The 14,727-nt window shown below is 40.0% G+C and overlaps 1 protein-coding gene across 8 annotated transcripts in view; it reads left to right on the top strand.

Annotated features, from left to right (window-relative positions):
- DIAPH2 (diaphanous related formin 2) overlaps window positions 1-14,727 on the top strand; it is a 339,062-nt gene that overhangs the window by 38,251 nt on the left and 286,084 nt on the right. For all 8 annotated transcript variants that reach the window (XR_015948654.1, XM_088664504.1, XM_088664505.1 and 5 more), the window contains one exon: window positions 11,726-11,865. Coding sequence is in view for 7 of the 8 variants with exons in the window: in XM_088664504.1 (XP_088520630.1) it covers window positions 11,726-11,865 (140 nt within the window). In the remaining variant the exon portion in view is untranslated. The remainder of the gene's footprint in view (window positions 1-11,725; window positions 11,866-14,727) is intronic.

The raw sequence follows: 14,727 nt of genomic DNA on the forward strand, positions 1-14,727 counted from the left end.
TAGGTGAATAAAAAAGCAGGCATGTAAGATGTGATATTGGAGATCCTTGAGCAGGATCTCATGTTGGTTTATTATTTTGGTACAAATTAGCAGCCCCATATGCCTGCTTTGGTTTGAGATGTAGTGCTGGAGAAAGGGGTTTTCTTGCTCTAATTTGCTTTTCTCCAGCTATAATTTGCCTCAAAGGAAGTAAAGTATACTTTTCTTCTTGTAGGGAAGAAGGTAGCTGGGGGAGGGGGATTTGGAATGAACAGAGGTTAAATACTCCCACCCCCAGCACCATTTTGCCAAGACTGGACCATGACATTTTGTTTCCAGAGGCAAAGATGAAAATGAAATATTATACCAACATGATTGGTCAATCTAGCTAAGTTTTATCTACACTAACTGGCAGCTGCTCTTTGAGTTTTGAGGTAGGGGTGTTTCCCAGCCTTACCCGAAGATGCTGCAGATTGAACTTGTGACCTTTTGCAAGCAAAGCAGGTTTCCCAACACTGAATATCACCGCCAATTCACCACACCACGTTCCACATACAGAAGCCAACTGGACTTGCAACTGAAACTTACTTCTGTATTAATCACACAGCTGGAGACAGCATGCAAACCTAGCAGGCATTTGGTGTGGTCATAGCTTCCTCATCCCTCTTCTACAGAAATCTTACTCTAATCGCTTTCTGTAGAGTGGAGAATATGTGTAAGCGAGAATATTTGCTACCCTCTGTGGAGAGGGCATCTATAAAGCAATGCAAAAAGCAAAATGCTTTATAAAGCACTTACAGTGCCCTGAGACAGGATCACTGACCTTTATTAGTAACAGGCAAAAAGTAGATCAAGAAAATAAGGATAAAATAAAGTGCTGCTTATTCTTCGCTTAGCAGGAATTAGAATATCTAAATTTGTATATTATTTCTTTCTAAATCCCCAATAGGGATGTAGCCAGCCCTACTGAGGCACCATGGAATCTGCATAGACCTGAAAGAGCTGCTTCTCCCACCTTTTTGGTGGGTTCTTTCCCTCTGACTGCTTCTCATTTGTTGTGGCTCCTTACTGCCTCCTGCCCAGTGTCAGCCCAAAATAAAAACTTCATCTGAACTTGAAACCCTTTTTTGTTTACTACAGTGGTGCCTCGCTAGACGAAATTAATTCATTCCACGGGTCATTTCGTGTAACGAATTTTCCGTCTAGTGAGTCCCGGTTTCCCATAGGAATGCATTGGAACTTAATCAATGCGTTCCTATGGGCTCCGGGGGACTGGCGTCGGGGAAGGCAGGTAGGCAGGCGCTTGCTCTCTTGCCTGCCTGCCTCCCCCACCGCCTGTCACACGAAGATCGGCGGGCGCTGCTTGCGGGGCTTGTCACCCCCGGCAAGCAGTGCCCGCCGATCTTCAGCTTTGTCCCCCAATGTGCTACGGCTTTGGGAAGCAGGCAGGGAGATGGCAACAGCCCGCAGCTTCCTGGGCTCCCTGCCTGCTTCCCCGAGCTGAAGCGCCCGGGGGACGGAGCCGAATTGCGGTGCGGCGGGGGCTTTTCGCCGTTTGCCTTCCCCGAGCCAAGGGGGAGGCAAACGGCGAAAAGCCCCCGCCACACCGCAATTCGGCTCGGGGACTGGCTTGGCGGTGGGAAGAAGGGGAGGAATTCCTCCCCTTCTTCCCGCTGCCACCAAGCCAAAGGCGGCTTCCCTCGGCAGCTGCTGTTGCTTTGTGCCGGACAGCGACGGGAGAAGCAGTTCCTCTGCTTCTCCCACCACCGCCTGGCACAAAGCCGACTTCGCTTCCCTAGGCAGCCGGCGCCTGGCTTCAGGCAGCGGCTGTCGAGGGAAGCAGCTGTGTGCCAGGCTGCGGCAGGAGAAGCCGTTCCTCTGCTTTTCTCCCCGCCGCCTGGCACAAAGAGAGGCGCAGCGTTTCTCCGAAGCCCCGTCCTATGCTCCTGGGTGTCCGTGGCGTGGCGGTGGGGGGAGAAGTGGGGGAACGGATCCATTCCTCCACTTCCTGCGCTACAGCCCTTTGTGTTCCGCTGGTCTCTGCCCGTTGCCCCTCACCAGCAGAGACCAGCGGAACACAAAGGGGAACCAGCTGCAGCGCAGGAAGAAGGCAAAGGAAGATCAGCTGAGAGGCGCTGACAGCTGTCAGTGCCTCTCAGCTGATCTTCCTTTGCCTTCTTCCCTTGCTACAGCTGGTTCCCCTTTTGCTAGATGAATGCCCCTTTTGCTAGGTTTTGTGATCGGAGGTTTTTATGGCCATGCTTCACAAGACGAAGCGGCAGCCATAGAAAACCTTGTCGTTTTGCGAGGCAACCTCCGATCGCAAAACCTATTTATATAGCGGAAAATGCGTCTTACAGGGCATTCGTCTAGTGAGGCACCACTGTAATGTAATTGTGCATATGCAATGCATGACAAACACATGAGCATTAAAAGCCCATTACCATAAATAGCTGCTGTATAGAAAACCACTATTTAGAGGAAGTTGGTGATCCATAATGAACGGAAAAGTTAAAAGCCTCACAGGTTTAAGTGACCGATGTAGTAGCTAAACAAAACAAGGTAAATTATAGAGCTATGTCTTGTTTTGCCAGAGGAAAAAGCAATTAACAGTAATCCAAACAGAGTAGAGAAGCCAATTTACATTGCAGCATGCTTCAGGTTGTAATGAAGCTTTATTGATTATGGTACATAATGGGTATGGGTCATGAAAATGAAATTGTGGCAGAACAATTTAAGTTGATATTTGTCATGTGGTAGAAGTTATGGGAAGCTACAAGTTATGGGAAGCATGTAAGGCATGTCTATATTTTATAACATCAGTATAAAACCTCATTTGCTGTCAAATTCCCAACATAGCTGGGAACTGTAGTTTTGTGTAAAAGATATCTAACAGTATTTGCTGCTCTTGAAAAACTATAATTCCTAGTGTTCTTTAGGGAAGTTGTGGTGGTTAAAATAGTTTTGGACCATTGTGTAGAAATACTGTTAATCATGAATATGACAGTTTAAGAAGTCACATGTGGATTGAATATTTCCCCTGTTAAAATAGTAAGATTTCAAGAACTGAAGTCTACATTATGAAATAGCTTATTCAGGCTGTATAGGGAAGGCATACGTTTGTTTTGATGAACATATTCTATTTTGTTTACCTGTATGTTAGTTGCCTTTTCCATTTTGTGCTGTACCTGATGTACACATCCGGGTGCCTGTGCTCATGTAGGAAGGGCAGGTTGAAATCTTTTGAAAAATTAAATAAGTCTATTTTAAATTTGTGAAACAAGAGAAATTGTTATTTATTAGTTGCCCAACTCATAAAGTTCAAAGCAACTTACAAACAGAAGTAAGTTTGTAAATATCAAAACCAATCACAGTAAACATAAATATGTCTAAACAAAAGAGGACAGGTTTAGCAACTCCTGCTCCAGCAAAAGAGGTCATGCATACATTAAAAACCCTCCACGTTAAAAGCCAAAACTCCAGGCAGAAAAGAAAGTTTTTGCCTGAAATACAATGGATAAATTAATTAAAATGAAGTTTGTATTCTGTATATGAAGATTAAAAGAAACTCTTCTTTGAAGGGGGGATATGGTTCTTTTACCTCCTTTCCACGTGCATAATGCTTACCTGCAAAATGTTCCCCCCAAATTTTATGAATTCTATTACTCAGTTTTATAATGCTTTGTAGAGTAAGGTTTGTGGGGGGGACAACTCTTACCAATGATGCAGGTTAGGTGGAAAGAGTGACTTTTTAATTGTCTAGTAACATTTTAACTATGTTAATCAAAAAAAAATTCAGGAGAGAGAAAGTCTCCAACAGATATGTAAACTATAAATATGGGAGAAATGCAATAATGTTTACTGTATTAATTATGCAGTGTAAGTTATATATATATATAGAGAGAGAGAGCGCAAAGTGGTTCAAAGTGTGAGATCTGAGGCAGATGATAAGATAAGATAAGATAAAATATTTTTATTGTCATTGTCCCCTTGCGGGAACAACAAATTTATGAAATAAGATCCTCTGTTCAAATTTTCCCTTTGCCATAGTTTTCACTTAACTCCCTTAGAGATTCTACTTAGCCATCCCATGTATAATATGAGAATAAGAATGCTGACCTACCTTACAAGGCTGCTGAAAATGCTAATTTCTGTGAAGTGCCTGAAATGCTTGACATTCTCTATATAAATGCTCACTAATTTGCCAATGGTTATGGCTGTTTAAAATAGAAGAGTACATTCTTGCTTCTGAAAACAAATTGAAAAATAATTTTCTCATAGCATAGTTCTGTGACTTTTCAGAGTGGCTTTTCTTTAATGAGAAGAAATGAAGCAGTCTAACACTTGAAATGAAATGGAAAGTAATTATGATGATGTTGACTCATTAGAAAGCACTAAACACTTCTTACCTGCGCATCCCTGGGAAGACATAGAGGCTGTATTTTGGGAGGAAACAATTTTTTGCCTAAATAAGCATAGATACACTCTTCTACTGTCTGAATATGTGCCAAACTGCTGAGAATTAGAATATGAATAATTAGCCACAGTGGCTGTTCAGACATAACCCTAAAATAATTTAGTGAATGTTAATGTGAAAGAACCTGCATGGGCATTGGGTTTGTTTGCTTCCTTCTTCTCTTCCTTGCATGGCTTCTGCTTTTAAACTAATCTTTTTTCTCTTATGTTGGTCCTCTGAACTGTTGTTGCTTCAAATAAGCGAGGAATAAATATAGATTTGATCTGTGTTTGCGTATGAAAGGTATTATAATGCTCCAGGGCCAAAGTTCAGTTGTGCAAAGTTCAGATTAAACATTGTTCTTGCTTAGTCGTTTAGTCATGTCCGACCCTTTGTGACCCCATGGACTAGAGCACGCCAGGCACTCCTGTCTTCCACTGCGTCCCGCAGTTTGGTCAAACTCATGTTGGTAGCTTTGAGAACACTGTCCAACCATCTTGTCCTCTGTCGTCCCCTTCTCCTTGTGCCCTTCATCTTTCTCAACATCAGGGTCTTTTCCAGGGAGTCTTCTCTTCTCATGAGGTGGCCAAAGTATTGGAGCCTCAGCTTCACGATCTGTCCTTCCAGTGAGCACTCAGGGCTGATTTCCTTCAGAATGGATAGGTTTGATCTTCTTGCAGTCCATGGGACTCTCAAGAGTCTCCTCCAGCACCATAATTCAAAAGCATCAATTTGGCGATCAGCCTTCTTTATGGTCCAGCTCTCACTTCCATACATCACTACTGGGAAAACCATAGCTTTAACTATCCGGACCTTTGTTGGCAAGGTGATGTCTCTGCTTTTTAAGATGCTGTCTAGGTTTGCCATTGCTTTTCTCCCAAGAAGCAGGCGTCTTTTAATTTCACTGTCACCATCTGCAGTGATGATGGAACCCAAGAAAGTAAAATCTCTCACTGCCTCCATTTCTTCCCCTTCTATTTGCCAGGAGGTGATGGGACCGGCAGCCATGATCTTAGTTTTTTTGATGTTGAGCTTCAGACCATATTTTGCGCTCTCCTCTTTGACCCTCATTCATAGGTTCTTTAATTCCTCCTCACTTTCTGCCATCAAAGTTGTGCCATCTGCATATCTGAGGTTGTTGCTATTCCTTCCAGCAATCTTAATTCCGGTTTAGGATTCATCCAGTGCAGGCTTTCACATGATGAATTCTTCATATAAGTTAAATAAGCAGGGATACAATATGTAGTCTTGCCGTACTCCTTTCCCAATTTTGAACCAATCAGTTGTTCCATATCCAGTTCTAACTGTAGCTTCTTGTCCCACATAGAGATTTCTCAGGAGACAGATGAGGTGATCAGGCACTCCCATTTCTTTAAGAACTTGCCATAGTTTTCTGTAGTCGACATAGTCAACGGCTTTTGCGTAGTCAATGAAGCAGAAGTAGATGTTTTTCTAGCTTTCTCCATAATCCAGCGCATGTTTGCAATTTGGTCTCTGGTTCCTCTGCCCCTTTGAAATCCAGCTTGTACTTCTGGGAGTTCTCGGTCCACATACTGCTTAAGCCTGCCTTGTAGAATTTTAAGGATAACCTTGCTAGCGTGTAAAATGAGTGCAATTGTGCGGTAGTTGGAGCATTCTTTGGCACTGCTCTTCTTTGGGATTGGGATGTAGACTGATCTTCTCCAATCCTCTGGCCACTGCTGAGTTTTCCAAACTTGCTGGCATATTGAGTGTAGCATCTTAACAGCATGATCTTTTAAAATTTTAAATAGTTTAACTGGAATGTCATCACTTCCACTAGCCTTGTTATTAGCATAGTGATACTGAATTGACTTATGCTTTTTGAAAAGTTCCGTGTAAATATCCCATAAAGATCAGAATCATAATTGTCTGTCTAATTCTTTCCATGTCTGGTATTTAAGGCTTTGGCATTAACACCTGCAGTATATGATGGTGGTCAAATTCTTAGATTAGATAAGTCTTATAGCCACTCCTGCAGATTTGTGTATGTTGGAAAGCAGGTTTTAACTTAAAAAAAAAAGATGTTTATTCGGCTTTACGTCCATCATAAAACACAACACAACACAACAAAATAAATCAAATAAAACAGCAGACTTGTACAAGCCATGAATAATATAACACAATTCACAGCTCACAAGGACAAATATTAACAATTCAAAAAGAACTAAACTAATGAATTATTTTTTTGTAATCTATAAGTATGGAAAATTACCTTGTCTTTTTCAGTCTTTGACTAGCTTGCTCTTACATTTCTCTGCTGACTCTAGGAGTGCCTCTTTATTAGTTTAAAAACTTGTGCAGCAATGCTTGCAGCAGCATTTTTAGTACCTTGTCTGCTGCTTTCCATTTCTGGGAAACTTTCTTGATTCCCCCCTTTATACATTTTTAGGCTGGAAGCTCTGGATGTCTCCTGTAGTGTGCTTCAAATCTTTCTTTTTATAAACTATCTTTGTGCGGCTTTCATATTGACCTACACTCTTAAACTGCCTTCCAAGATGATGCTAGAATTATTACTTCAGTAATGCAAAGTGGCAGTGAAGAGAAACAGGAATTTTGTTACATAGACATATAATGGGGATAAAAAAATACAGTTATAGAGAAGTATGAAACGACACAGTACCTGTACTTAGACATCACAAGCTACATTTCAGTATAAGCCTGTTACTGCTATTCAGATGTTTGCATTGAACATGTAGTTTGAATTTACTGTTCTGGAAGGTGGTAGAATGGGAAGTATTTAGGGGAAAGGCACTTGGAATCACTAAATATAATCATTATTTAAATGTATTCACCTTTCAGATCCTCCAGTTCAAGAGGAAAGCATTTGTTATGTTTGGGATGTTCACCCTTCGATACAGCTTTCAGTGTCAGGAACAGAAGGGGAAAGAGTTGATGTATGCATGTGAGAGTGGGCCATAATAATTTAGTAGTCAGCAGTCTTTTGATTGCTGCATTGATATACCCTGCCTACTTTCTCTTACACATCTGCTCTTTCACCCTCTGTCCTTTACTTTATGAACTCTGTATCAAGAGATAGTACATTCTGATGTTGAGATCCATTTCTTTTATTCATGAATTAAAAACAAAACAAAACCATACTTGCAGCTAAAGTCTTAAAAAGAGGTGAATGAAGAGACACTAAATTCACAAACAGTGCTTGAACAGATTCTAGCTTTGTACTTTATGGCAGGATTAAAAAGAAAGCAAATATTCAAAGCTTCATTAGAATATTGCTCACAGTATAAATATTTTTATTTAAAATTGAAGCAAAATTGATGTGTGTTACTGATCAAGCTGATATTAATTTCAGTGACTTTGCCATCTTGATTAACTTAAGATGGGTTTATTGAGTTCTGAATTCTTGACATTCATTTTTAGTGAATATTCAGCCAAGCTATAGTTGCCATAAAATAGAAAGGGGAGGGGTGTAAGAAGTGTATAAAAAACACACCTTAAGCAAAAAAACTATCACATGTAAAGTTGACAGATTTTTGTATGAATTGAGGTAGGAATTATTTAAAGGTATACACTGTTCAAGAACTAAAGACCACTTCCAAGTTGCATTGAGATTGTAACACAAAGTAGAATGCTGATTGCTTTAACAGATGTGACAACCAGCTATAGTTGTTGATGCCCATTACTTCTATGGACTTGCATTTAAGCATACTCTTCCTTGTTTCTGTGGCCTGTGCTTCTTCCCACATATGCCGAAAATACAAGTCTCATAGCAGGTATACTACAAAAAAGACACTAAAGATTAGCCTGAAAATGGAAACCTTGTCATTTTGATATTGATATTGAGTCAATATCAAATCAATATCAATATCAAAATAACAAGGTTTCCATTTTCAGGCTAATCTTTAGTGCCTTTTTTGTAGTATACCTGCTATGGGACAATTTCCCATGATTCAAGCCCTTTGATATATGTGTGATTGTGATAGGTTCTTATTACAAGTCTGTTTTACTTTTTGTGCTCCTTTTATTTAATAACTGTTTAAATATGAATATGAATATAAAAAAATAGATATAAGATCAATATATTTTATTGCATTTGCTTTAACAGGATTATTTTAGTTTAAACTAAAGCATAAGATTACAATATATGCACATATTTGCTGCTTAATTTTAAAATTTGTTTAATTTGTTTTTGTTGAGTACAGTACAAGGGAAATGTGTAAGCTGTTATTTGTTTTGACTGGTAAAGAATTACAAATTACACTTTGTTTTACAGGTTAGCATGAATTACACTGCACAACAAAATTTGACAAAAGTCATGCCTCTTAGTTAGAAACAACCATTTCCTATAGATTTTGAGTTGCTGAGCATGAATATGACAATGAAAATACAAAATTGGCTACTTTTTCTTAGAGAGCTGCAATAGTTTATTATATAATCAATATAATCAATAAATAGGTATATATGACATGTATTGGTAAAAGCCTGCTTCTACATCTCATGCCGCTTTGCTTGTCACTTGCATAGCTGCTCAGGATTGTCTCTGGCAAGTGTCCAGCAGTAGTCCGCCAACATGGAAGTAGATTACTTTCACTGGTATCATTTCTCCATTGTTACAATTTTCGTATGAAAACTGTTCACCGTGCTTATCATTAACCATTTTGTAGTTGATGGGGAAGAAATCCAAGTGGGACTGGAGAAAGTGTATCTTTAAGGACATTTTCCAGCCAAATTTGTGATACAGAGACAATGTGTCCTCAACCAGTTCCTTGTAGCTTTCTGTCCTGACATTCCCAAGGACGTTAGCTGACATAAGACAAAATGCATCCCAAACTTTTTTCTCGTCACCCTGAGGCAGGTTGTCGAACATCTGTTCTTTAAAGAACTCGTGGATCTGAGGATCCACAAAATTTCTGTCTCTAATTTTTGCTTCACTGAGTTGACAGATTTTGTTAGATTGAAAGCTGATCCAATCGTAGGTCCATGGCTTTTATGAAGTTTTCCATAAGACCAAGTATGATGTGTAGCGGTGGGTTTTTTGTAGCGGTGGATTTTTTGTGTTTCTGCCAGTGCTGGGTGTTCCACATTATTCTCTCTAACCTTCAGAGATTTCCACTGAGACCATTCTCTCTTCACATAGTGCAACATCTTTGCTCGGCAGTCCTAGTCACACAAAAAACCCCATTTGTATATCCCAGCTGCAGACCCATCAACACAAACACTGCTTTCAAGTCACCACAGAGATGTCATCCATACTTGCTGTATTGAAAGCGGTCTAACAGATATTTTAGGTTGTCATAGCTTTCTTTCATGTAGACAGCGTGTTCTGACTGGAATGGTTGGGAATCAGATGGTGTTTTCGGGCACACTACTGTCCACTTCTTTTTCCTTGTAATGCTTCCAGAAATGGGTAGTACCATGCAGAAGGAACAGTCGTTTTTGTGACTGCTTGGCTCCTTTCGAAGCATAGGGAACAGCAAATGACACTACCCCTCTTTTATGCCTTTCAGCCATTTTGGAATATTTCTTGCACATATACTGCAGCATATTTGTGGGGTCCAGGCCTTGTCCTATTCCCTGATATTGCATCTGAAATAAAGCTGATAACACATTTTTTCCACTATTGCAGTTGTGGCCATTTTTGGCTTGCAAACAACATGTTCTACTAATGTACAGTAACAATTGGTAACCCATTTATGAGACATCACTACTGCTGGATTTACACTGCAGGGATTACTTGTGTAGTACTTATGACACAGGAGTAAATGGGAGATCAACCCATGAAGCCACTCAAATGACTTGCTCACCCTGTGAGACTTCACTTCTTATCAGCGATCACAACATCTTATTTCAGTGGTCTTAATGTTGCGATGTCATGACTCAACTGCATTACTCAGCTGTAAGCCCTTGGTCCTGGGAGTGCTGTGTATAACGGACTGATGCATTATGATCCCATATTTCACAATCGGGAATTAGAAATATAATGTTGCCAAATGAAATTATGTACTCAATGCGGACTGGGTCATATTTACATGACAGTCTTTCTATCTCCTAAACAGGAACCAATCAACAAATCTTATTGTAATTTTTGTGATCAGCTCCTCAAAATTAGTAAGGATTACGTTTCAGAGGCACTTTGTGTGTTATGCAGTGTTATGGTTAACTGGGTTTCACAATAACTTCTAACCCTGGTTTAAAGTTTATTGAGAAGGCATGAGAAGAGAAGGGATTGTGGGAATGAACAGTACATTCCAACAACTCATTCCTTAATTATGGTTAAAGAATCATTATTTCTGTATAGGACCACCATAGATGATGATGATGATGATGATGATGATGATAATAATAATAATAATAATAATAATACCGTAATAATATATTTGTACCCTGCCCATCTGGCTGGGTTTCCCCAGCCAATCTGGGCGGCTTCCAACAAAGATTAAAAATACAAATAGACCGAGGCATATTTACTGATACCTAATCAAATCAAGAGCTTAACAATACATGTTGTATACAGCAGTGTGTACCAGCATGGTTCTTGCACTGGGGACTGCCATTCGGAGTGTTAGCACATGCATATCTCTTTGATGCCACTGCAGGTATTCTGCAGGTGAGAACGAAGGCATGTTACAGACGTGGACAATGGAATACGCATGCACCTTGAACACATACAATTGGATGTGAGCTTCCTTCCACCACAGGCAGTGCAAGTTTCTCATTTAATTTCAGTAAATGCAGGGTAGGTCTTCATGCATGATGCTGTGAAGAACAGCAAAGATGTCAAGCACCCTAGTCTAAAGGTCTACTTTCTGCTATGGTGCACACATGGACCTCTTGTGCACATGGAATGTGCCCCGCTATTAATTTCAGTGAAGGGAGCCAAGCTACATGGCTTAACTGGTTCCTTCCACTAAAATGAATTGTGTAACCTTCCAGGTGGGAAAGTTGTGTGCACATACCAGAACACTTGTGCCCATAGCAGATCACTTGGTACAGTGGTGAACAGAGGTCCTAGAATAATTGGATTAAAGTTTGTTTGGACGTGCAAGAACTATGATCATCATAATCATTTATTAATTGAATTTGTACACTGCCCACCATCTGTACATCTCAGGGCAGTTCACACAATAAAATGACAATATAAAAAACCACAACATGCATAATAAAAATAGGAACAAAAACAACTTTCTGATAAGAGTGAAACTTGGTGATATGATGAAACACCAGTCTTGCTTAAGTTGACATATGTGTTTGTAAAATAACTCTTTGTATTCCGATACATTTATAACACACACTTTTTCTTCCCCTAAAAAGGGAGGCCTGAAAAATAGTAAACACGAATGCACTCTGTCATCTCAAGAATATGTCCATGAACTGCGATCGGGTATCTCAGAGGAAAAACTTCTGAACTGCTTAGAGTCCCTGAGAGTCTCTCTAACGAGTAATCCAGTCAGGTAGGTAATGAAAATTGTTATCCAAGGAAATTGCATTTGTAAAGTGATGTATGTTAAAAAAAAAAGTACAGAATTTGCCAGTTCCAAATAAAAATGTCTTCTGCTGCAGGGATTATGATTTGTTTTTCACTACGAGCATTATTAGTCCTTAAAACATAATTGGGACTTCATGTAGAAGAAACCCAAATTTAGATTCTTGTGTTGAAAGGAATAAAGTCCCTATTTGTGGGGTGTGTGTGTGTGTGTGTTTGTGTGTAACTTCTATTTTGATCCCCCAAACTTTAAAAGAAATCCATACTGTGTAGGAGATATCGTTGTGACTACAGAATTTATTTAAAGATCTACTTTCATTGAAAAATCTATTTGAAGGATTGAACACTTTGATGGCTGATAATTAATTAGGTTATTTATCCTTGGTAAATGAAACAAAAGACTGAAAAATGACATCTGTTGCTGGGTAAGCTGTGAAAAGCTCAATGTATGGTATTTTTGTTAATATGCCTTGTTGAATTCAAAATGTCTCCTCACCTTGTTTAATACATCATAGTGGGCTGATATGCAAGGAATTTTGACAGATACTTCATTTAATTATGTTCTGTCTTAATAGAGGTTTTAACAGGAGGTAGGAGAGTGGTAGATAAGGAAAGGGCATAGAGTATGAGGCCAAGGCCATTTCACCCAAACCATGCCCACCTGTCTTATCTGCTGCTGCCTTCCACAAGGTGATTTCAGCTGTTGAATGGAGTTCAATCCTGCTTGGGGCTCCTTTACCAGTGTGTTCCCCATAGGGAATATGGTGGTGAATCAGACCTCTCCCCCTTCACTGGGGGTAAACTTCAACAAGTGTCTGGGAACACTTACCATTCACTTGACATCATCATGACAGTGGTTGAATAATAGCTGAGTTACACCACCAATCTGTCAAAGTTGGTCCATGGAGCAGAGCATATGGAGTCTGGTTCACTTGATCTTGAAAATTTTATATAACACATTCTTGTTGAAGAGTTTCTTGCCCTTCCTAGTTCCTCAATATCTGTCTTCTTAAATGTGTTCAATAACAGCATTAGGACCTTTTGTGTGCTGGCTACCAGAACCAGCACAGACTGTCACCTTTGATAGATCCGATGACAGCAGTCACCTCTTAAATTTAATGGGATGATAGAAACAACATTAAGCATGAAACACTTTGTTATATAGCTGATTGGTGTTAGCATTTACTATTCATGCAGAAAAAAATGATTTGAAAACAACGTATTTAAGCACAAAGATGTAAATAATGTGGTGAGAAATCACATATAATTGACTTCATAATTGACTGTGGGATTCTTACACTCTGTTATATTTATTATTATTATAGTCGTTTACCACTACTGTGTAGTAATAAATATTACATTTATTTTCACATGACTTATTAGTAATAATCAGTTATCCTTTGCTACCAGGTTGCACAGGAACAACTTTGTCAAAGTAAGAATACAAATATAGATAGGATTGCTGTGAAAATGCAGATATGCATTGTCATTCTGAAAACTATTCTTCTTGCTTAGAACAGAAAATGTGTTCTAATACTTTTAGCAATGGACGTGAGCTTCAAATATGTGGGAAGTAGCTTGTGAGGTATATATATATGGCATAGGATAGCAAACAAGGGCTTGTATCTAAATGACATTCACTGCCTAATTCCTGCTGCAGTCCCTTGCACCCCACCACCTCTAAGAAAAGGTGATGGGTTGGGTTAGGTAATGAAAAAGGATGATCATGTGAACCTGCTAATGAAAGTGCCTCTGTTTTGTGTCTGGGGCATTATGGGATCAAAATCACTTTTATAGTGGCTGATGGTGGAATTATATATATATATTTGTTCCCAGTAGATGTTGCATAGTTCTTCTAAATCCATTTACTCTTGGATATATACTCTGGCTTATTTCTTCCAAAATGCAAAGATTTTGTGAAGACAGTATATTGGTTTCTGTGAGACTGAGATTAGTGGACGAGGTGGTGAACAAGTAGTCTTTTAAAAGAGCAGAACTCTGTAATACTGGGAACAGCAAGGAAGCCTTTGTATGAGTTGGGAGTATTAGCTGACCTTGTCTGTCTTATGAGGAATGAGAATTCCTTTGGAGATGTCATTAATTTCCTTCCCCCAACTCTCCTGCATCCAAATTGTGGCCAGATGTGGACAGTGACACATAGTGATTCCTGCTCTCCCAGCTGTCCAGTATGAGAACCATTGTGAGGGATTCCTGACACCTGAATCTTATCCACACCATAAATTTGAAACATACTATTTTAGCAGTCATGGTTTTCCCCAAAGAGTCATTGGGACTGTAGTTTGTTAAGTGTGCTGAGAGCTGTTAGGAAGCCTTTGTAGAGCCAAAGTTCCCAGGATTCTTTGGGGGAAGCTATAATTGTTAACATAAGAGTGCTTTACATAAGAGTGCTTTAAAAGTGGTTGTTGGCATCTGTCTGTCTCAAGAGACAATGGAGTGTTCCTCCAGGAGTGAAGCCAAACTGCTGGAGAATCACAGTACAGTGGTGCCTCGCTAGAAGAAATTAATTCGTTCCACGGGTCAATTCGTGTAACAAATTTTTCGTCTAGCGAGTCCCAGTTTCCCATAGGAATGCATTGAAACGTAATCAATGCGTTCCTATAGGCTCTGGGGGACTGGTGGCGGCATGCAACGGGGCTTCGGAGAAGGTCTCCGAATCCCCGTCCAATGCCGGCTGTGTGCAAGGCGGTGGGGGGAGAAGCTATCTTCTCCCGCCGCCACCTTCAGCCTGCCTCCCCTGACACGGAGCGCAACTTCGGAGACCTCCAAAGTTGCACTCCGTGCCAGCTGTGCGGGGCGACAGGCGGCGGCG

Source organism: Zootoca vivipara, chromosome Z2, assembly GCF_965207765.1.
Source record: "Zootoca vivipara chromosome Z2, rZooViv2.hap1.1, whole genome shotgun sequence".
Taxonomy (NCBI): domain Eukaryota; kingdom Metazoa; phylum Chordata; class Lepidosauria; order Squamata; family Lacertidae; genus Zootoca; species Zootoca vivipara.